Here is a 23947-nt window from a genome sequence, read left to right on the forward strand (position 1 = left end):
TTTTACATGGAAATAATTGCCCTTTGAAACTTATCCCTTAAATTGTTTTAATTCCAATCCTTTAAAAATGGCTAGGTCTGATAAATTCTTTTTGTGCTTAACCACAGTCTCCAACTCAGATGGAGTCAATGCAATTTGGACTTCCATAATTGCTCATGCTCCTCACTAACTTCCTCCAATAATGAGACGTCCAAATACCACTCCCCCACCACCCACAGATATATGTGCTCTTTTTTTGTTGCTGAAAATTGAAGTTGACTTAAGTTCTGGAAAAATTCTATCACCATGGCAATTTGAAGAAGAAACAACACACAGCCCTAAATGAACATTTGCTCTGTCTCTACCACATACATGCCATCGCACAAATACTAGGTTTCGTAAGGAGTTACTGGTGCAGAAGAAACAATCCACTACTGTTTGAAAGGCAAACTCTTAGAAAAATGAAGAAATTGGGACACCTTGTATGTGCTGCTGCCACCTGGGAGTGGGTCCTTGACACAGATTCAGGACACGGTATAAGTAGAAAAGAATTGTAAAAAACACTTTTAATTAATTATTTAAAAACAACTTTATTGAGGTATAATTTACCTATCATAAAATTCACCCACTTTAGGTGTGCAACTTCACAATTTTTCGTAACTCTAGCAAGTTGTGCAGCCACCAGCACAATCTAGTTTTAGAGTGTTTATTTCCATCACCTCTGTAAGGTTCCTGGTGCCCATTTGCAATGACTAATTCCTGTTCTCAGCCCCAGTCCCAGGCGTCTATGCATCTATTGTCTGCTCGCTTACATTTCCCTGTCCATTTGAGATAAGAAAAAGAAATCTAAGGCTATTTCATACAAGCAGAAGCATACGATTTACTGAAGAACCTACTGTGTCAATAGCCTTAAAAGATTTTCAAGGGAATGCAAGGGAATCTTGGACACTAGGCATGTCTGCTGAGTTAGAACAAAGTCAGTGTGATCTTTTAGATTTAATTATCTCTCCAGTTAGAGATAAGAGACATAGTTACAGGGATTTTGATAATGAAAGAATACTGTCTCGAGCCTTGTTATCTTATCTAAGAAAATATCTCTATGTCCAAAGTTAAAAAAAAAAAACTTTTAAGAGTAAACTTCAAGCATTCCTATAAAATTCAGTTAAATATCACTAAGTTTTTGCTTAGGAGACATTAGAGATATACCATTTCCTTAAACAAATTATATTTCAATAGGACTGAAATGTAAAAATTTCTTCTGAGATTTAAGGTGGGTGGTTTTCTTCAAAGTTCTCTTGTGTATATTATTCTAATATATTTTGAGTACAGTCAAATATGAAAATATCACATTTTCATATTTTTGGTTGACTACATACTTTTCTAACCACTGATTTCCTTCCTCTGGAATCTGTGTGTTAAGAATGCTTCAGCTTCAGGTCTGTCTTGCTTACACCCCGATTTCCAGGTATCCTCACGTCTGGAAGGAACACCGTCTTCCCAGAAATGTATTAAGAATTTACAAGAATTTCTTTCATATTTGAAAGAGAAAACTGTTCTGTCGAGTGATGATGAAATTTTTTTTTTAAAAACCCTCTAACTTAGGACTCTAAATTTGGGGAAATCTGTGGCACTCTGTCAACTTGCAATGTTGGTCACAAAAACTTAAGGAGTTGTTTTATTCTACTTGTAGGAAATTGGTTATTTGCTGTTTTTAAAAAATTTCCCTGCATTAATTAAAACAAATCTTAGCCTTGTGTCTTTTATGTGTTAGGCATTTCATAGGCCATACAGTTGGAATTACCCCCATGGCAGTTACTGAAGGTGGAACTTCTGGAGAAAACAAGTACCTGCAGAAATAAACATATTGCTAGTAGCTTTCGTAGGTTTTTGAAGCAAACGGGAAGTCTGCACTACTAGCGTAACTAGAAGGCAAAGCTTTAGGTTTGGGTCTCAGGGTTCACTGAAGAAGGTGGTGGACTCCTGCTGAAGAACTTGCAAAGCAAGTGTGACTTGTGTCTGTCTGAAAAAAGACTGATTGGATGAGTTGCTAAACGCTAGAAGCTTCTCAGATTCCGTATCCACACTCTGAGTTGAGAGAAAGCAGGAGAAATCTTAAATGGGAACTTGCCACATTCTTGGAGTAGATAATTTAAAGGCAAAAAAATCTGGCGGCAGGGTTGGGGGAGGGGAATTCTGTGACTAAACTGATGTCTACAAAAAGAAAATGCCAAATAATAGCAAGGGAGGGACTGTAGGAAGTCAAGACTGGACATGGTCTTTTCTTGGTTTTCAGTGATTCAAACAAGGTCTCTGCTTTGTGTGTAACGGGCACGGAGAACACGAGCAAAGGCAGGAAGGTCTTTCTCTCCATAGTCGGTCCAGCTTCCCGGTTTTCACTAATTCCACTTTCAGTGGAAAGAGATGATATCCCATCCCCAGGAAAGGAAGATACTATACACTTTTTTTTTCCCCTTTAAAACAAACTGCTGCTTTGTCCTCTCAAAAGGAACCTCGTTCTCTGAATTTCCCCCAGGTCCGCCGAGCGCCCCGCAGAACTCCTGGTACTTAGCTGAAGCTCATTAAAGGATGAATTTTCCCCTCCGCTCCCCAGCCAGCACCTCCTCAGAACCGGGCAGGTACAGCGTTTGCGAGCAGGAGAAGTCTTGCACAGGAAGCTAAGCCACGAAGGCACACTAAAGTGAGTCCCAAATCAATGAGCGTTAGACTAGGGAAAGGGAACAGGACGGGAACCAGCCCCGCCCTGGGACTGCGAAGTCTACATTCCTGCAGCTGCAAGGTGGTGGCTGCTTTACGGTTTTGTCCTCCCCCCAAAATACACTCCAGTGAGCACAGATTTTTTTTTTTTTCGGAGATGACGAAATGTCCTACCCCTACCCTAAAAAGAAAAAGGAAAGGAAGCGGCGGGGAGGGGGATTTGCAACCCCTTTGCATCACGTAGCTCCAGCCCCTCCCTTTCTTCCCCGTCTACCCTTTTCCACTCGCTTCCCATCCCTCCCCCCACCCATTCCCCCCAAAAGTTGGACGACCGCAAAGGAAACCGAAAAAAGTTCTCCAGCCCCAATCCTGGCGGGGGATCAGCATCTCTTTTGTTCGCGGCGAACCCACAGGCCCCCTGACGTCACTGGGAGCCCCGGCCAATCGGCGCGCGGTCGGCGGCGGCCGCAGGAGGGGAGGGGCGGTGGGGAGGGGCTCTCCTCCCGGGCTCCGTGGGCCTCGCAGGGGGCGGGAGGGGACAGTCCCATATAAACCCCGGCAGTCCGGGCTCGGCCGCCCGCGCCAGCTGCGCTGTCCAGGGGAGGGAAGGGAGTTCTAGGCGCGAGCCGGGACCTGCAGCCACAACTTCTCGCCGGTCCTCTCCTTCCCCTCTGTCCCCCTACCCGTCCCCTTCTCCATCCTCTGGCCCCTACCTTCTTTAAGGCGTCAGTCCCCCAGGACGCACTGGGAAGGAGTCCTCCCGCAGGTTTCGAAGAGAACTAGGTGGCAACTTGCCTCCTGGTGAGGGCGTCCCTGCCCGCACCGCCTCAAGATGTTCAGGGGTCCGGGGCTCGGGCTCCAGCTGCTGCTGGTCGTCTTGTCCCTGGGGACAGAGGTGTCCGCCTGGAGGGGCAAGAGACAGGCTCAGCAAATCATTCAGCCCCAGTCCCCGGTGCCTGTCAGCCAAAACAAGCGTGAGTATTGACTGCGGGCTGAAACTGGCTGGCTGTCGCAGGGATGGGACCGTAAAGCCAACTAAAGTTGTGGCTGAAGTTTTGCGCGCGCGCGCGCGTGGAGGCTGTGCACGCCTTAAGGAGAGGAACCGGCTGTGGACACAAAAGGCATTCGTTTGAGCAGACTGGTTCTGAGGGCCTAGGATAAGAGAATAGTCGGGAGGACAGGGGCTCTGCGCTGTTCTGCTGTGCTCTTATCAACTCCACACGTTCAGGTCGTCTTCCTGTGAATTCATCAAAGCTTTTCTTTAAAGAGAAAAATAATTCACGCCTTTAAATTTTCATTTGGGTTTACTGTGGTCTTTCTAACTTCCTCTGTTACTAAATAGCTTGTTCAATATTTTCAAAACGGGGTGGGAGGAAGGTAGCTACAGAGCCATGTTGCTCCTAACTTTGAAAGAGAGTTAATTTAGTTCAGTTACATTGCCGCAGGGCCCCTCAGGACCCTTCTGGAAGAACGGAGATCAGATTGGAATTCCTATTCCAGTTTTCCAAAGACACACCCTCCCTTTGCCTTGGCTGGAGGAAAGCACTTAAAGTTGCCCTCTTGCTACCCAAGAAAAGCATAGAAGTTTCTTGCATATTTAAAAATGCAATTGCAGTTATCTGCTTTTCAGAATGTTTCCATGTCTTTGATGTAGACCCCTGGCCAGATGGAAATGACATCATTGTATAACATTTAGCTAAGTCTAAAAAAAGGGAAAAAAGGAATACCTAAATATCTACGTGTACCAATTGTGGTTAACTCTTTAAATAACTAGTTTTATATTTTAGTGGAATATTGCTTTTAATTCTCCTCATGTTCTGGAGATTAACTTATTTTTTCTATGTCTGTTGCTTAGGCTTGTCAATTTAGTTGTGCAAGGAAATTCCATGATCTGGAAAAAGAGCAGGGGTGCAAATGTAATAACTTTTTGTTCAATTATTTACAGCTGGTTGTTTTGACAATGGGAATCACTATCAGATAAACCAACAATGGGAACGCACATACCTGGGCAATACCTTGGTTTGTACCTGTTATGGAGGGAGCCGAGGCTTTAACTGCGAGAGTAAACCTGAACGTAAGTGGTGGGAAGCCTGGGTAGTTAGTGTCTTGTAGTAAGTGGTGAAGTGATGCCTGTTAATTAAACTTAGCAAAAGTACATACACCATGTTTTCAATGGACCCATCATTTTCTCTTGAAAACACTTAATAACTGCTAATTTTGCTTTTCACGTGTTACCTTTACCTTTAAAGCAAAAGAACAAATGTACTTCCAAGTCGTTCCTAGAGTCTTTTTTTTGTGTTACTCTCTTGAAGGTTTTGATAAGAAAATCAAAGATTTTGCATATTCTCCTTTCAAAATACTTACTTATAAGGTTTTAATTTATTAGAAAGTATTTTTAAATCTAAAATTATAAGATTATGGGCCAGAAAACGCTATGGGCATTATATTGTAAAGTGATTTTTTTTTTACACAAAACCATTAACCACTTCAAAGTTTTTGTTTTCTATGACCATTGATATGTTTCCTGTATATTATGGCAACTTGCACAGAGAAGAAGCAGGGATGAGGCTAAAATGGAAATAATACGATTAACAAGTGACTGTGCCTGGTGGGGGTGGAGCTCTCCAAATTCTTTGCTTTTTATGTGGACCTTAGTTTGACTTTCTGAGTCATAGATCTGAATCTGAAGTCCTTCCTTCACCGTCTAGCCAGTCCTAAGGTAGTGCTTCATATGGCTTTCTCCTAGGGCCTGAGACTCGTTCACAATGGAAATTAGTGTACAGAAAGTTAGGGAACTTGTCAAAGTTTTATTAGAGCCTAAGGTACAATCTAGGTCTCCCACCTAACTTTTTAAAAACTTTTTCTTGTATTGTGTTGCTCATAAAATTGAAAAGTGAGTTCTCCTTTGCATGTGATTAGTACAATGGGCAAGCGTTTACATGTGTGAGGCTCACGTGGACTCTCCTTCTCCCCTCAGCCGAAGAGACTTGCTTTGACAAGTACACTGGGAACACTTACCGGGTAGGGGACACTTACGAGCGCCCTAAGGACTCCATGATCTGGGACTGTACCTGCATCGGGGCTGGGCGAAGAAGAATAAGCTGTACCATTGCAAGTAAGAAAGACATTCTGTAAAATGATGCTCCAATATCATAAATAAGAATTTCTCCATTACTGTCTCACTGTCATATTCTGTTATCGATGACTGGATAGTTTTAATTTGGGGATTTACTCACCCTAGGTGACCAGGTACTCTTATGTGGTCACCCAGCTGGTTCCTGTGCTTCTGAAAGATTTCTCTGAGCACAGGTAGAACTAATGTTTAGTCTGTGTGTGTTTAAGTGTGTGTGTGTTTAAGTGTGTGTGTACATAGTGTAACCAAGTGGTTCTCCTGGGTTCCACTCCAGTGAGACGTGTTTAAGGCAGTTGCCCATTTTACATTACCTGGACATCTTCAAGCCAGACTGATCATGTGATTACTCTGCAGTGATTGGGAAGATGGCTGTGAAGAGTGAACCTCCTGTTGTGTGGGCTGCTCTTGTTTATAATGCTGAGATCTCTTGCACCCCACACAAAGAGTCTGGTTTCTTTGTGACCAATAGTTTATACCCAGGAAGTGGATCTCTCTATTCCCAAGGATAATGTGGTAGCCTATCAGTGTTTCCAAGGTACTTTGGGGACTGAGTGGCTTTTCATCAATTTTGGTGTATTTAGCTGAGGTGCTCTTTCCAGTATGATTCACTGTTACAAATGATTCTATTAACATAGCATTTAGTTTTTTTGATCCATCCTTTAAGTATAAGTCACTTCAAAGACTTCTGTCCAAAAGAACAGGTCAGTCAGTCCCCTGTGAATAGGCCCAACTGCTTTTCCCATACTTAATGTTAGGGTTTATCCCAATTTATTGGCAAATGCTAAGAGCCAGTGGACCATAGTCTTTTCAATCTAGTGGATAGTTCAGCCTTTGGATGTGTTACTGTGTTTAACAGCCTAGAAAAGTACCTGGATTTTCACATCTGATAAGTACACCTCTCTTTGCTTTCTGTCAAAATGACATTTCTAACCTAGGCTAAAATACAGACTCTTCCCACTCCCAAAAGCTGAAATACTATACCCAATATGGCTTTTTCATTGAATTAGGCTCAGGCTCAACCTGCTGTGTAAGTGACGAGGCCCTGCCTGCCAGCCTTTCTTTGCTGCCTCAGGACCCAATTTCCTGTGATCCCTCTGGGGAGCCAGGATTTATGACCCCTTTCCTTGCCATTCAATTTTCTCTGTGGTTTCCCATTGTGTTTAAACAAAACATTTAATTGAATGACCCCAAGTGACCAGACCTGTTAACTTTTCCCCTGTCTCTGATGGGAAAGCTGTTCTCTGTGTCTTTACTTTGGCTAACCTTAGTACCCACTCTGGGTAGAACAGGAGACCTATTCTTTGTTGTCTTAAATGTTTTCTGTCCCACTCTCTTTAACATTTTTTTAATCTTGAACAGACCGCTGCCATGAAGGGGGTCAGTCCTACAAGATCGGCGACACCTGGAGGAGGCCACATGAGACTGGTGGTTACATGCTAGAGTGTGTGTGTCTTGGTAACGGGAAAGGAGAATGGACCTGCAAGCCCATAGGTGTGTGGCTCCTACCAATGAAGGAGGGGTGGGGATGCACGCAGTGTTGGGTTGAACCAAACTCTACTTGGACAAGAGGTCTGAAGTGCAATTTTAAAAAATGGTGAACTTGGAATTTTATTTTAAATAATGAAATATTTTAGCCCTGGCTGGTGTGGCCCAGTGGATTGAGTGCTGGCCTGTGAACCAAAAGGTCGTTGGTTCGATTCCCAGTCAGGGCACATGCCTGGGTTGTGGGCCAGGTCCCCAGCTGGGGGCGTGCGAGAGGCAATGGATAGGCGTATCTCTCACACATCAATGTTTCTCTCCCTCTCTTTATCCCTCCCTTCCCCTCTCTTAAAAATAAATAAGATCTTTTAAAAAATTATGAAATGTTTTATAATCCTTAGTTTTATAGAATCAAATCAAAAAGTACTCACCTGTATGTAAGTCTTACTTTTGTTTCAAAAGCACAAGATAGAACTGAAAGATTTAGGAGGAAGTAATTTCTTTTGTCTAACACCTAATATCAGGTTTTCCTTGGTCAAGATATAAGTTATTTAAAAGGAAAAAAATGATACTTTTGACATTTTTATTGGAACACACTAGCCTGAAGCATAAAATTGTGTGTGTTCTGTCAAACTTTAGGTTTGTTTTTTTTACCAAAATTGTTGAGTTTCTTTTGATCTCAATCCTTAGTTGATTCTCTAGATACAAATTGGAAATTTTCTTATCTATTTTAATCTAGTTATTGTTCTGTAATTCAGAGACTTTTAGTTTCCTTTGTGTTGTGTTTGTTTTTATAGAAACCCAATTTTTAAGGGTTTTCTTGTCACTTTTCAGGTATTCATAATTGGTCATTCATAATTAAATTGAAATGTCGCATATTTAGTTTCCCCCAGACTGGATACATACATAGATTCTTTTCGGTTAAAAATGCCAGTGTGAAGAAGAATGGTACTGGCTGAAAATACATAGTCCATGTACTTATGTACTTATTAGGGGAACAGAGTTTCTGCCTGCCAACTCAACTTGAGCTTTCTTTCGCTTTGGTTACTATGTGCTTAGTTACAGGGCATGCCTTTCTTTTTGAACAGAGTACCACTTAAAAAAAATGTGGCTGGATTTTTGCTTACACACGCACTTTAAATTACAGGGAGGCTGCACAATTTGAAATAACTTTTTTTCCCCTCTTTTGCGTCCACATTTTCCTGCAGCTGAGAAGTGCTTTGACCATGCTGCTGGGATCTCCTATGTTGTCGGGGAAACCTGGGAAAAGCCCTACCAAGGCTGGATGATGGTGGACTGCACTTGTCTGGGAGAAGGCAGTGGGCGCATCACCTGTACCTCTAGAAGTACGTTTTAGATGTTTACCTTAAGATGAGTCCAGGTATTCTTTTCTGGATTCCTAGAGAGAATTGTGATGCGATGTCATTTAGAACACACCCAATACACCAACGTGCTTTGGTAGCTTTTGGATGTCAAGAAAAATTCCATAACAAACTTATTCTGCTTCTTCAAAGAAGACTAAATTAAAAAAAAAATCTTAGTTCCATAAACATTGAGACTATCCGCTACAAAGCAAGAAGCTTAATATTCATTTAAATGCCAAATGGGTTTGTGGACCTGAAGATTAGTTGCAAATGTTCAATCTAAATTATTCCTGGGACATTTTCAAAGTATTATGAGCAAAGAGACCATTGAAATAACATGCAAATGCACCTTTGGGCGCGTGGGTGCTGCTGGCATGAAGTGGATCCCAGTTCTAAGGCTTTAGGCTTCCTTGTATGTTCTACATGGAAATCATAAGCAGGAATGATGGAATTAAAAAGTGTTTATGCCACTGGTTGAAATGATGTGGCTACTATGAGGTTAAGGACAGTGTCTCTTACTCCAAGTCCTCAGTAAGCTCAGCAGTGCTAAAGAGGAGCAGGCCGCTGCCAGCTTTTCTGCTCCTTGTGAGACTGCCTCAAGGCCTTGCTGGCTGCCATAGGGGTTCAAGGCTTTTTCTGAACGTTCAAACTAATAGCAACTGCAGAGTTTATAGAAGCAACATAGCCATTAGCTATGCATGTTATAAATATATTTAAAATCAAATCTAAATATTTTGAACCTCTTTTATTTATGTAGCTTAAAATGTTTAACCGTCTTAAAATGTGCATCATCCAGATTTGAATTCTTTGCTAACAAAAAAATAAATCTCTCATGGAAAGTAATAATGATTCTGACCCGATCTTTCCCAGGAACTTGATGGTTCATTAGATTTTTTTGCATTTACAATGTTATTATGAACATCAGACTTCCAAGACCTTGGTGGTAATTTTTTTTTCTTTGTGGTAATGTTTTTAGCTTATGACAAATGAGATGTCTGACTCAAACTCTTACCTATTACTTAAAACTCTTATAATAGCAAGTTGGGAACAGCTGCTCAAAGAAAAGTCACTTATTTTATGAAATTTTTAAAGTCTACTTTGTACGAGATGGTGGAGGGATGCAAAAGTGAATTGGATGTGAGCCCAATTTTCAAAGAGCACTTAGTGAGTAAGTCAGGGAGACGAGAAAGGCTTATATAGCCATCTTCTACAAAGTACAATAGTAAGGGCTTCAAGGTGACTACAGAAAATAGGAGGTTCAAAGGCAGACAGTCTTTTTCGCTGAGGACTTGGGAAAAAGCTGTAACCAGCCGTAATACTTTCTTTTAGACTTCTATTCTGGTGGGAAATCAATGTGGGTGTGTATTTGTGTGCATTTGCGTTAGCTGTCCCATTATTTTTCTCTTACCCGGTGCAGTCCTTTTCTGACTCACAAACAAATCAAACCCTCCATACTCACATTGTAGCACATGGGCAAAGCCAGATTATAATGGAAACGATCTATTTGCCAGACAATTGAACACATAGATTAATGGTAATTTGGTTATAGATCATTTTACAATAATAGTCCCACTTTTCCACTTGGAGAGTTAGCACTGAGCAGTTCAGGAAGCCGTTTTGTTAGTCATTTTAAATAGGTGTGCAGGGGAAAGAAGAGAACATGTTAGTCAGAGAAGCTGGTGTCCCCTGAATTTTTTATCAAACAGATGAAGAAAGAGATGCTGCAGTCTTTCTAGCTCCTTTGGGGCCTCTCCCCAAGACCTTTTGAATCCTACTTGCCTCCGTACTGTTTCCAGTTTTCTAAACAAAGTCCTCTGCTGGAGGGCAGGCCCTGTACAGCAATTACTGGGAGAGCCTGAGAAGGAAAGACAAGGCCGGTAGAAAACCAGAGAATGAATCTGGCCAAAAGAACACTGGGGAAACTCTAAAACATTAATGAATGAAAGATGATGACAAAGTATTTTGGCAAACAGAGAAGTGGAACTAGGTTAAATCAGATAGCTCCCTTTTTGGTGGAACGAATGTAATCCCATCTTCTGGAAGTTTCACATGTGTGGAACCACAGCTGAATGGAAACGTAACATAAAAAATAACTTACTGTGCTTTAAACTACTGTGTGTGTGTTAAAATATGTATGTATATTTTAAGTTTCAGTTGAGCATGTGCCAAGCTGGACCTGACTTGCACGTATTCAAATGCCTCCTTTCTAACACAGACAGATGCAACGACCAGGACACGAGGACGTCCTACAGGATCGGAGACACCTGGAGCAAGAAGGACAATCGGGGGAACCAGCTGCAGTGCATCTGCACGGGCAACGGCAGAGGGGAATGGAAGTGTGAACGGCACGCGTCCGTGCAGACCACCTCCACCAGTGAGGCCCCGAGGGAGCAGGGTGGGGGGCGGGGTAGCATTGCCAGAAACGTTTCTGCGAGTCCCGCTCTCCCTTGACATGCCATTGAAGGGTGGCTTGCAGTGTTTCAGCTAGTAAGCTGAGTTCATTTATAGATTGTTGTTAGAACTTTATTTGATGTTAACTTTTAAATTCTATGAAAATGAAATAAAAATGGACCTGAGGTGGAGGGAAACAGTTTTAGCCCTGAGAGATTAAATTGTTTTTAAATGATTTAAAGGCTAGAATCATAAAATCTACACAATTTATCTATAGGTATATAGATACATATATTTATATATGTACACATATAGCTATACACATACATATACATGTATGTGCATTTTGAATATCTAAAGTGGGTTTTAATGGAAATGAGAGTTATGATGAGTTATATGATTAGTTGATTTTTCTGTTTGGTAAGGGAGAAAAAGTACATATGGCTATTTTCAAAGTGGAATACATTTTCTTTGTCTGACATTCAGCTCTTTTTTAGTGGGAGCAATCCTTTACATGTGTTTCCATGCTCCAGCAGACCTTGTTGTATTCCATAAAATAATGCGCAGTCATTTTCTTCATGTATTGGTATTAATGATTTGAGAAATTTATGGAGGCCCAGAGATGGGAATGAATGACACAGTATCTAAGTATTCTTTTACAAAGAAGTTTTAATTGTTTCTGGTGTAAGAAAAAGATCCTTGCATTGTAGCTTCTTTTATAAGAATTAGAAGAGAGCAAACAATCAATGGCGTGTACTTCTGTTATTATTCTTAATATGTTTGATTCAGTTTTCACTATGTAATGCATTAGCCTTATTGCTTAGCCTCTTAGCAATCAGTCATTTACCTAAACATCTTAATTATTTGCTTGGGTTTTTTTCCTTTTGATAAGTTTTCATGTTACTCTGAGCACTTACGAAGGTGAACAAGGTTAGATTTGATGTTACCTTTGAGTTATTTGATTATTATCAGTAAAATTGGTAACCTAAAAAAGAAACAATTACAAATATCAATCTACTAAAGTGTTTAATTTAAAAGGGTAATCAAGGTTACTTAGGGGAAGCATTCAGTAAATGTTACCTGTATTATTGATATTATTAATATTACATGGAAAAGTTTCCATTATTCACAAAGGTCTGAGAAGCACGGGATTAAGCAAAATGGAACCTACTTGGACAGGATCTTTATGTTCATGTGCACTGCGACTCTCCCAGCTGGGGTGTATGAGCGCAGATGCCTTGTTTCCCCAGTATGTGTGATCTCGGGAACCATTGTCTGTGAACTGTCTGTGGCTTCTAGTCAGGGGGGTGCTCACGTCAGTCCACCAGCTGTTCTAGCACCAGTTCTGTCTCTGCCCCACCGTGGGCCTGGCCTTCAGAAGAATAGATTTCCAAAAGCTTAAAGAAAGGATCCACACAATCTGTTGTGTCATCTTGAAAAGAAAGGTATTTTAAGAGAATTGATTGGTTTGAGGAAAAAAAAACACAGCACATTCACAGATAATCCTAAGAAAATGTGGAAGGTAGGGCAACTTCTAGAGAATCCACATGGCAGCCCAGGGCATGCCCCAAAGAGCCCGTAGTCACACAGAGGACAGGACAAGGGGTCTGCTGCGGGGTGGCTGGGATTTCTCAAAACAAGGTCAGAAAGAGAAGTGCCCGGGTATATTGGGCTTCCGGAAGCTGCCAGGAGAGAAGGAGTGAGGTAGATCATTCCAGGTGAAGAGAAGAGGACGAGGACAGCACAGGGCACATCAGGGAATGATGAGTAAGTAGTTGAGTGAGACAAGGCACAGAGCCAGGAAGTGGTCAGCAATGAGCTGGAATGGGAGTTGGTGTGAAGAGCTGTGAAAGCATGGATTGTGTATGAGCTGCCTGGTGGAGTGAGGAGTTGTTGAAGGTATCCACTCTATTGAGTGGAGAAATAATGCCTGTGATTTGGAAATAATAATTCCTGTAGCTCCAAATGCGCTGGTAGGTAGAGACGATTTGTTAGTCTCTGTGGATTATTTCCTAGGCTGGGTGCAAAAATAATGGAGAATGGGAGGAGCATTTCTTTGTAGTTTCAGGTCAGTAACAACATGGATTTCAGAGTGATCTGTACGGGACCCCAAAGATCCCAGCTTCAGGAAATAGTTATTTTCTCTGGTCCAACTTTGTGGTTTTTCTCTCATGTCCTTAGGATCTGGCACTGTCACAGGTGTTCAAACGGCCGTTTTCCAGCCTCAGACTAACTCCCAGTCTGTTCCATACGGTCACTGCATCACAGACAGTGGTGTGATTTACTCGGTGGGGATGCAGTGGCTGAAGACACAAGGCAATAAACAGATGCTTTGCACTTGCCTGGGCAATGGAGTCAGCTGCCAAGAGACAGGTATGCATTATCTTTTTAAAAAAGTAGAACTGATACCTTTTGTATAAAACAGTGGTACTGTTTTATTTCGTTTTTGAAAGGCAATACATTAATTTACCAAAAAGTTTAAGACAATAAAACAAACATGAAAAGGTTATAATTTCATCCCTAGCGATAACAGCCAGGATTGACATTTGATGTTTTCTTCCACTCTTTTTAATCTATGTATTTTCTTTTCCGTAGTGAAAATTAAACTGCTCTGGATTATCTTTATTTGTCTAAAGTGTTGTTACAGAAGCGTTGCTTTCTGAATAACGAATCATCCATATTTTAAACTCCAAATCTCAAATTGCTGGAGCTTTGTAACCTTTTAACAACCTAATGCCTCTCTTCTGGTCTGCAAAAGTGGTAGTTAGTAATTATAGCAATAATAATTGGTGCACTTGACTTTTCCCCTAGAATAGTCTCATGTGTTAATACTTAGGCCACTAAAAGAATCATGCATATTCCTCCAGTATCCTTTGAGCAGCATCTTTAATTAACCTGTATTAATATAGCTTTACAAGTGGGGAAACTGAGGCATGGTAATAGAGGTGGTAGTAAAGGATGTCAGCAGAGAAACTTAAAGTGTTGCTCTGTCTACTTCCTGAGTAATGCATTTTTGGCTGAAATTAGCCAGATGATCATCTGTCTTTGTCGTACGAGCTCAGTCTCCCGTTTAAGGTATAAATTAGCAGTTACCAGGGGCATAAATGCAGCTCTATTTACCGAGACCTTTTTGGTTATGCTTGTAGCTGTAATGCAAACTTACGGTGGCAATTCGAACGGGGAGCCATGTGTCTTGCCATTCACCTACAACGGCAGGACTTTCTACTCCTGCACCAGCGAAGGGCGACAGGATGGCCATCTCTGGTGCAGCACGACGTCCAATTATGAACAAGACCAGAAATATTCTTTCTGTACAGACCATACTGGTGAGTGTCCCCGGGGTGGCAACCCAGCAGTGAGAAAGACCCCATTTCTCATGCCCTGTTTTTATCAGTCAGCAATCCAGCCATTAATCTTGAGGTTGCACAGGAAGTATCACTTTTCTGTAGTCCAGACCCAAGAGACATGGTGCTAATTTAACAGTGGAAGATCCTTCCATGGTCCCTAGTCCTCTTGGAAAATGACGCCAAGGGCAAAAGCTGCCAGTTCGTTTATTTCTGACACATCAGGGTTATGACGGGATTGAAGATACTTGCATGTTAAAACCAGCATGTAATCCCATGGGCTGAAGAATACAGAGGACAGATGACTGTTTTTGCTTCTCTTCTGGTTGCAACTATGTGTTTTCAAAGTGACCATTTGCTTTTTTTCTTAATGGGAAAAATGAGAGTGAAAATGAAGGTGAACACGCTAAGGAAGCTTAGAACTATATTATCAGACATCTTTTATTCTGAGACAGACCGTGCATGAGCTGCAGAAGGCTGGCTCTCTCAGAACCTTTCCGTAGTCATTCCCTGCTGTGCGCTGGAAAGCTCAGTGGTAACGTTTTTCTTCCTATTTGTGTATTGTTCTGGGCAGTGTTGATTCAAACTCGAGGTGGAAATTCCAATGGCGCCTTGTGCCACTTCCCCTTCCTATTCAACAACCACAACTACACTGACTGTACTTCTGAGGGCAGGAGAGACAACATGAAATGGTGCGGAACCACGCAGAACTATGACGCCGACCAGAAGTTTGGGTTCTGCCCCATGGCTGGTAAGATGAGGCCCTTATGGAGCGAGACAGAACGGTGTCCTCTTTACTCCTACTTGACCCATTAAGACTTAATTTTGAGATTATAAAACAACTTGGTGATATAATACACATATATGAATTATATAGTTATTTGTAAAATTTAAAAAACCCATTGGTATGATTTAGAATCCCAAAATATAAATGGAGTAAAAAAGACTTTAAAATGTTGGGACATTTAAATTTTGCACAAATGTGTCTTTTGTAAAGAACGCACAACTGAGTAGCTTAAAACATTTCAGATGTAACTGCCTGTGATAGCCACAGACCTACAATATCTACACATAATTTTGGATTCACTGGCATAAGGTCTATCACTTATTAAATACCAAAGTGACAAAAACTGTGGTTCCTGGCAAGTAAGGGATCTTTCTCTGAAAGACGGGGGAGGGCCCTAGTTTGCATGAATGGAGAAAGGGGACCCAATACCTTTTGATTTGTTTTCAAATCTCAAGAACCTCGTAACTACATCTGATTTTCCAGTTGTAGAATCAAGAGCCTGTACACTGTATTGTCAAGTGGGATTATGAGGCAACAAAACATAAGGAAAAAACAACTTAGGCTTGCTTTTGTTTTTTTTTTTTTTCGTTTCAACCAAAGAGAATGTTGCATTTAGAAGAAAAACACACTGGAGCTTACAGTTCTATCCTATACCCACACTGGAGCTTACAGTTCTATACCCATAGCTTCCCTTTGAGTTAGAATAAACTGGAACAGTAGTCAAATCCAGACATCTAGAATAATGCAGACCCTTTGTGTGAATGTGAAGGTATCATCGTGGTTTGCCATCCCCTAACCTTTGCTGTGATTACTTCCTATAACATACCTTATCTCTGAACTATGCTTGCCTCCCTGGGGCTCAAGACTGTTCATCTACAGAGCAGCCCTGAGATTTCTTTGAGGCACATGAGATTCTTTCCAAGTGAGAGTTCTTAGGATACCAAACTGGACTGATAATTCTGCCTACCTTTCACGACCTTATGTCCATTTTTTATCAAGCGTGTGTTTCCCATCTATTTCTAAACAGCCCATGAAGAAATCTGTACAACCAAAGAAGGGGTCATGTATCGCATTGGAGACCAGTGGGATAAACAGCATGACATGGGCCACATGATGAGGTGCACATGTGTGGGGAATGGCCGTGGGGAATGGACCTGTGTCGCCTACTCCCGGCTCCGAGGTATGCTTGCTGATGCCTGAAAACATTTGAGAGGACGAAGGGCACAGAGAGGGCGACTTTGATGTGAAAACTTGTACTTACCCAGAAGTAGGAGAAAACATGCAATACTGTTCCATGGAGTCTACTGTGCTGGATGAGTTTCACATGTCAGACAGCCAGTCAAGAAAAGCTGGCACAGCCATTCAATGGTTGTAAAATATTTCCAGGATGTGAAACGTGGGCTGAGCCAAAACGATGACTTCAAAGGCTAGAACACCCTCATTTGATCCTTTAGTATTTAGCTGTGCCATCGGATTCTTGTCTAGAAAAGTCTGAGTGACTTCTGTGAAGGAAAGAGACTTTGCTCTTCTGAAATCAGACCCTTGCAGATCCAGATTCAAGGAGACACATACACAGAGAGGCCAGTTTGTTCTGTCCAGATCAGTGTTCCCCTTTAGACCCAGGTATAGAATATAGGGATATTGATTTATTAAATCTCTTTTCATTTTTCTATTTGCTTCATTTGAAAATTAAAATATAAGTAGAACTCTGAGCTAATAAATAATCCATGGAAGCTGGTGTGCTGTCGCTGGCCTGAATTGGTTCACTTTTTTTAGAAGACATACTTGTGCTTTTAATGGGAACCATGTCCCAGGAGCAATGAGAATTGCATACGATGCTGCAGTGAAAGGGACCCGAGTAGGAAGGAATGCAAACTGACTCCTCATTAACAGAGGAAGGAGCTGAAGTCCAAAGACAGACAGTGATTTTCTCAGGACCTCTCAGGGAACAGAGTTTGCATTATTTTTTTTAACTTTATGAATGCTGTAGATATCATTTTTATTTCCCAAATCCCACTATCTCCCCACCCCCACCATTCCAGATATCAGACCATTATACCGTACTGGCTGCTGTATATGAGTATGTTTAATCTTCCTTCCATTTATTGTAACAAGCAGAGATTTAAAGGACATTCTCAACTAAGCTAGAACTTTTCTGAAAGTAAAACACATATTTGTTCAAAAATTGCCTTTCCACAAAAAGGTGTATTTTACCACATTCTTCAGTGGTAGCTACTTTGACCATCATTTACAATTTTATAAGAGAGAGACTTTTTGTGAGTGCAGAAGTTGTATTACTGAGTTTAAAGATGTTTATTCTATGGCAGTAGAAAAGTTATTTTATTTTATTTTTAAACATTTTATTTATTGTTAGACGGGAAGGAGAAAGAGGGAGAGAAACAGCAATGTGTGGTTGCCTCTCGTGTGCCTCTTACTGTGGATCTGGCCTGCAACCCAGGCATGTGCCCTGACTTGGAATTGAACCTACAACCCTTTGGTTCCCAGGCCAGCACTCAATCCACTGAGCAATACCAGCCAGGGCTAGAAAAGCTATTTTAATGGGAGGTCTTGATAATTTAGTGGAAGGAACTGTGTGTTTTGAAAAGCATAGGGTTTTTTTGTTTGTTTGTTTTGTTTCAAAAGTTCTCCACGCATCCCACTGTTTCCTAAATAGATCAGTGCATTGTCGATGACATTACTTACAATGTGAACGACACATTTCACAAGCGCCATGAAGAGGGACACATGCTGAATTGTACCTGCTTCGGCCAGGGCCGGGGTAGATGGAAGTGCGATCCCATTGGTAAGTAGTCATGCCCCTCCAGATGGATTTGGCCACTGAGAATAGTTAGCGAATTTCAAATAAGGAGAGCTGTTTGATGTTACATGATCGAAGTTGGATTGAGACATTCATCAAAGAGCTTTGCAAAGTCTTTCCTCTAATCACGGACCCATATATAATCTTGATATTGGCAGTCATCTATTTTCACTAAATTTGGTGATAAATACAGTTTTTTTTTCATTAAATGTAATTTGTTCTTGGGTTCTGAATCATGCCGATAGTCCGTGTCATGCAAGAGAACTTTCCTCTGCTGACTGTGCAATAACTCGAGCAAATGATGATGCCAGTAAATACCTCCCTCCAAATACTTTATTGTTCTTGGTTGCCCTCTACAATAGATCTAAGCAAACAGTGAAGGTTGAGCCTCAACAGAGCTGTGTTACCAGCTTTAAGGTAACCCATTAATGATCCTTTACTAAAAGAGAGACAGGTTGCTCACTAAGAAAACAAACTGATCAGATACTCGGGTTTGTTTGACCTGAGATTGCCAAAGCTGAGAGAGAAGCCTGACAGGTTTCTTAGAAACCGCTCAGCATGTATTCACAATGAAACTCTAGCTCATTTATTTGCATATAAAATTAAATTTGTCAAATTTTGAAGAAAGCATATAAAGTGATATTTTGTCTTTGTTATTCAAATGGTAAAACCGTTATAATATGGGTAAACTATGGCACTTTATTTTCTCAAATTAATATTCAGCATATCAATATATACTGAATCTAAATCTTAAAAGTTTTATTTAGAAATATTGTTCTTTTGGAAAACTAAATATTCCTCCTGATGCATTTTTTTTTACTACTCATTGTTCTGTACAGTAGAATATTTGAACAAAATCGTTTTTTAACTGCATATATTTGTAAGGACAGTTGTAAGTTTCTGTTAAAACTAAGAATGAATGCTCTAGCACCCTGAAATTACATTTGTAGCTTTAAGTCTTTGAGGCTGCTTAACCTTTACTTGTATATATTTTAGACCAATGCCAAGATTCAGAGACTCGAACGTTTTATCAAATTGGAGACTCCTGGGAGAAGTACGTGCATGGCGTCAGGTACCAGTGCTACTGCTATGGCCGTGGCATTGGGGAGTGGCACTGCCAGCCCTTACAGACCTATCCAGGTAAGTAGCTCTATTCTTGCCAACTGAGAATTATAGACGAGCTTAGGAACACAGGAAGGGCAGCATCGATGCCTGGTCCCTAATACTCGGATGCCTAAGTTGGAATGCCCTTCATTACCATCTTTCTCTTCTATCACCATCTAAAAATCAATTAAATTTTTGACTTAAAAGCATTTTCCTTTCTCCTCAATCAAGTAAAAGGTGTGGAAGGCTGTGAAAAAGTGCTTGAATGTGATTTGTTTCTTAGAACATTCCATTAAGTTGAAACACTGGCTGGTTTCATCTCACATCCACACCTGGGGACAGAAACCACAGAGTGAGCTATGCTGAGAGCAAAGGGTCAGAGTTCCGTGTTGTGGTTCTTAGCAGAGAAGTTGTATAGAGAAATTACATGGAATACAATAGAGGGTACGTGTTCATTCCCTTTTCCCTCTAGGCTCCTTTTTCATCAAAATTTTCATTTGTTTGATCAATTGGTGTGGGGAACAAAGTACTCTGGGTCGATAATTGAGTAACTGGTCAGTTCTCCACCCACACAGTTCAAACACTCTGAAATGTTTATTGCTGGGGCTTTTTCAGGTCACAGGGCATAATTAAAATGAGTGAGTCGTGGTTTTATTAATTTATTTTTTAAAAATTGAATTTAAGTTTCACTGGGTGATTAATTATAAAAAAAGTATTGAATTATAAAAGTCTAATTTTTAGGCATCAATTATTTCAGCAACTACTGAAGTACAAGGCCTCCTAGGCTTCCGTTAAGTTTAGACTGAAAACATGACCTACATTCAGAAATAAAAAGAGAGATTTATCAGGTCCTCAGAATCTGCCTGGGACAGAAATTCGCTATCCCAGATAACAAGGTATGAAACAATTTGGCCAAAGGCAGAATTCAGGGAGGCGTGGCTTCCAGCTCTGTCTCTGCTTCTAAAGAGATGCACCTGAAGCTTCACTCACTGTTTCTTCATCTGTAAAATGGGGAGATTGTAGCAGCTTACTGTTCAAGTTCCTTCCAGCCCTAACAGCTGATGATTTGATCCTGAATACCACCCTCCCGGGTACACTCTTCCCATGACCTTTGAAGAGGTCCTGCACTCCTCAAGCCTTAGACAGGCTCAGGCCTGCCAAGGTTACTTTGCTTTACTCAGGTTCCCAGCTCAGATTGACCTGGCTCTAAATTGTATTTCATGGTGAATTTGGGTATAAGAATCATTTTCAAAAAATTTTTATTTAGTAATTCTTAAAACTATGGTTGCAGAATTACCATATGTTCAGAAAGTAAAATTGTGGTTTTCGTCTTAATTATGCAGTCAAGGGATAGAAAGCGATCATGCTTTCTAGTTTCTGTGTAGGTGATTGTTATTGGAGTGGTGTGACAATCTATTAAAAGTGATTTTCTTCTCATTGATTTTGAGAGAACTTTTTTCTGTCTTTTGAAGTAAGCTTGTTCATGTAGCCTCTGGCCGGAAGCATTTCCGTGGAAGTGTCAGAGGGGAAACTTAGACGGGAGGGAATCCTTCTGTGCTGGACTCGTACATGTTGATCTTGTTCCTAGTCTCTCGAAAGATTAACAGTCCAGCCTATGGAACGTAGAGGAGATGTAGGGGAGAGGGGACTGGTGTTTCTCCTCAGCACACGGCTTGTCTGTATGTCTGGTTTTCTCAGTAATTTGCGCCTTGCACATGGGGTTCTAAGAGTGGGGGGGGGGAGACAGGGTAAACAGGTTGCCGACAGATGGTCTCTGAGCCTTGGCTCCTCTCTCCCTCCAGCAGAGGCCTTGTGGAGTTGTTCAAACGAACAGAAGATAAGAGGCATTTGGTTTGTCAATAGACAACTAGGAAGGCACAGAGCTCAGCAAACTAAATAGAGAAAAAAAGGACGGAGTTGCAAACCCATAAATGTTTAACTTCTCCAGGGTCACCTTTACTGGAAACTATTCATTTTTTGACTTTACTTTTAACTGAATTTTAAAGGACACACTTGTATTATATCTTTACTTAACTATTTTACTGTCAGCCTTATCATATTGAGGAAGAGAGGGAACAAAGTTTTCACAACAGTGAGTAATTGTTCATTTAGGTTAATTTAAAAAGTTTTACCAACTCACCAGTTTTGGAAGGATGATCAAAATTTTAAATCCAAATAATGCAAATGGTGTCAGAATTTTCAGATTTTCAGTTTTCCAGTCATATGCGGAGTAAGGTAGAGCATAGCGGTAGCCAGAATTTAACTGACCTTACAAATACTGGACAAGTGAAGTCTCTACTGCCTGGACAGACGTGTGCCCTCCCTGTGCAGTGCAAGGCAGTCCTCTCACAGGGGAGCCCTGGCCCAGGCCTCACATCGAGAACATAGATGTCAAGCCCCTTCAAACCGGGGCTTGACGTTTGGGAAAGAAAAGAAACTTCTGTAGGTTTGCTCCATCACTTTCTTGTCCTCTTGGTAGCCACAGAAGCATGATTGGGCATCAAGGTGGGCAGTCAAGGTCATTTGTGTTGCCTTTCTAAAAGTTTGTTTTAATAGACATTTAACCATCATAAGCTTCTTTAAATTAAAGACTGTTTTTCTTAGGGGCGTGTTAGGTTCACAGCAAAATTGAAAGGAAGATTTTTCCTAAACTTCCTGCCTCCACACATGCGCAGCCTACCGATACCGTCACCAGAAGGGTGCATTTACCACAGTGAGTGTAGGCTTACACGGAAGCACCACTGTCACCCGGAGTCCGTGGTTTACATTAGGGATCATTGTTGGTGTTGTATATTCTATGGCATCATAAGTTTTGGCCCTCAAAATTATGATTGATCACCAAACTAAGTAAAACAGTTAAACTAAGTAAACCAGGTATCTCTTTATCTGGGGAAATTATAGTAGGGTTTCTTTAAAGGATCAATATTCAAACAACCGTATGCCAATTGTTGTAAATAATTAAAGGACACGATTCCTATATTGACTGATTTACATGGAAGTAGCACTTTAAATCATTACATCTCTGAAATTTTGCTTCAGTGTTTTTTTTATTTTATTTTTATCTTCATCTGAGGACATGCTTATTGATTTTAGAGAGAGGGAAACGGAGGGAGAGATAGAGGGGGAGAGAACATTGATTAGTTGCCTCCTGTACATACCCCTACTGGGACCTAACCTGCAACCAACGCATGTGCCCTGACAGGGAACCAAACCTGTGACCTTTTGGTTTGTAGGATGATGCTCCAACCAGCTGAGCCACACCAGCCAGCGCTCAGTGTTTACCTTTAAGAACTTATCTGTTTGTGAGAAGCTTCATGAACAGAAAGGGTAGCTGAAAGAGGGTCATGGCATTGACTTCTGTCAACTGAATAAAACAAACATCCTGCCGTGTTCTGGGAAATATGTGCCACTTTAGAATGGAAAAATTAGAATTTTGTATATGAATTTTGGAAATCATGTGGCTTAGAAATAGTTACATTAAATGAATACAAGATTCAAAAAGTATTTGCCAGTCTTCAATCAACTTGAATTATTCCCAGTGTGAAAATGAATGTATTATTCTAGAACTTTTGTATCTACACAGCTTTGCAAATTATATACTTTTTCTGCTAGAGAAAACTTTATTTTCAAAGAGAATTTAACAGCAAAGATAATGAGTTTGAAAATCAATATAGCATTTTCTAAGAGCTTTCAGAAAACCTAAATCTGTTAATCTCATGAGTGTTTTTTTAAACACACAAAATTTTGCTGTGTTTGACAGAGTTCCAGTTAGAAATTCTTGAAAAGGTTATTATAAGAAACTTTATTTTTATTTCTAGTAAGTTGAATGTTGATTGACATAAAAAGACAGTATTTAGGGAAAAAAATAGTGTTATGTTCTGCTAGCATAAATTATTCAGTTATTCATTATCCTGAATTGAGTCTACACCATTAAGAAAGTAATTCCACTTACCTTATTTTCTTTTTAAAAGAACTAAAACCATACTTTATATCAACATGTGGAAATACTAAATTTAATGTATCCTGCAAAATGTCATTTCAGTTGATAACTGCTTTAGAAAAAAAAATTTCTCTTAATAATTTGACTGGGCCCTGGCCAGGTAGCTCAGTTGGTTGGACCATCACACTGGTAAGTCAAGGTTGCAGGTTCAATCCCCAGTCAGGGTCAGGACACATGCAAGAATCAACCAATGAATATATAAATAAGTGGAACAACAAATCAGTACCCCTCTCTCTCTCTCTCTCTCTCTCTCCCCCTCAGTCTTTCTCTTTCTCTCTGTCAAAATCAATAAAAAATAATAACTTGACTAAATATAGTATGATTTTAGAGTAAACTTACTGTACAAAAATAAAGTAACATTTTCCCCAAAAATGATAAGATGCTTAAACTGATGAGAAATAAAACTGTCTTTAACTAACACTCATGTCTATTTGTCTAAGAGTCCACCCTACTTAGAAATATATTTGTTTTACATCATGTCATGTGGCCTTTGGAATGTTGTTTTCTTCTTAGGTGGTAGATTCATTCCTGATGCAAGCTTCCCCAAACCACAATTTGCTTCAAAGAAGCTAAATATAATAAGTAAATGAAATGTATAGTCAATATTACATTATTTGTGTTATGATAGTCTCACATTTTCTTATAATTCTTACTTTGAAAATGGAGAAGAAAGTAAGCTAAGAGGCATTTTTTAAAAAATGTATTTATTTTACTTTTTAAAAAATGTAAAAGTTCTATTGGCAGTTCTCAGGATAAACAATAATCTATCAGCTAAAAAAAGGATGTGTTGCACTGATTTCCAATGTCCATATGTAAAAGCCTGATTCCAGAAA

At 40.4% G+C, this 23947-nt stretch overlaps 1 protein-coding gene across 6 annotated transcripts in view; it reads left to right on the forward strand.

The window, feature by feature from the left end:
• The first annotated feature begins 3271 nt into the window (after window positions 1-3271).
• FN1 (fibronectin 1) overlaps window positions 3272-23947 on the forward strand; it is a 67677-nt gene continuing 47001 nt past the window's right edge. For all 6 annotated transcript variants that reach the window (XM_045855857.1, XM_045855860.1, XM_045855865.1 and 3 more), the window contains exons 1-12: window positions 3272-3668; window positions 4640-4768; window positions 5672-5809; window positions 7187-7318; window positions 8515-8652; window positions 10886-11044; window positions 13243-13434; window positions 14208-14387; window positions 14980-15156; window positions 16220-16372; window positions 17867-17995; window positions 19007-19150. In XM_045855857.1, coding sequence (XP_045711813.1) covers window positions 3527-3668; window positions 4640-4768; window positions 5672-5809; window positions 7187-7318; window positions 8515-8652; window positions 10886-11044; window positions 13243-13434; window positions 14208-14387; window positions 14980-15156; window positions 16220-16372; window positions 17867-17995; window positions 19007-19150 — 1813 coding nt within the window. In that variant the 5' untranslated portion in view covers window positions 3272-3526. The remainder of the gene's footprint in view (window positions 3669-4639; window positions 4769-5671; window positions 5810-7186; window positions 7319-8514; window positions 8653-10885; window positions 11045-13242; window positions 13435-14207; window positions 14388-14979; window positions 15157-16219; window positions 16373-17866; window positions 17996-19006; window positions 19151-23947) is intronic.

The sequence above is a fragment of the Phyllostomus hastatus genome, unplaced genomic scaffold (assembly GCF_019186645.2).
Source record: "Phyllostomus hastatus isolate PE091 unplaced genomic scaffold, TTU_PhHast_1.1 phas_contig_137, whole genome shotgun sequence".
NCBI lineage: Eukaryota > Metazoa > Chordata > Mammalia > Chiroptera > Phyllostomidae > Phyllostomus > Phyllostomus hastatus.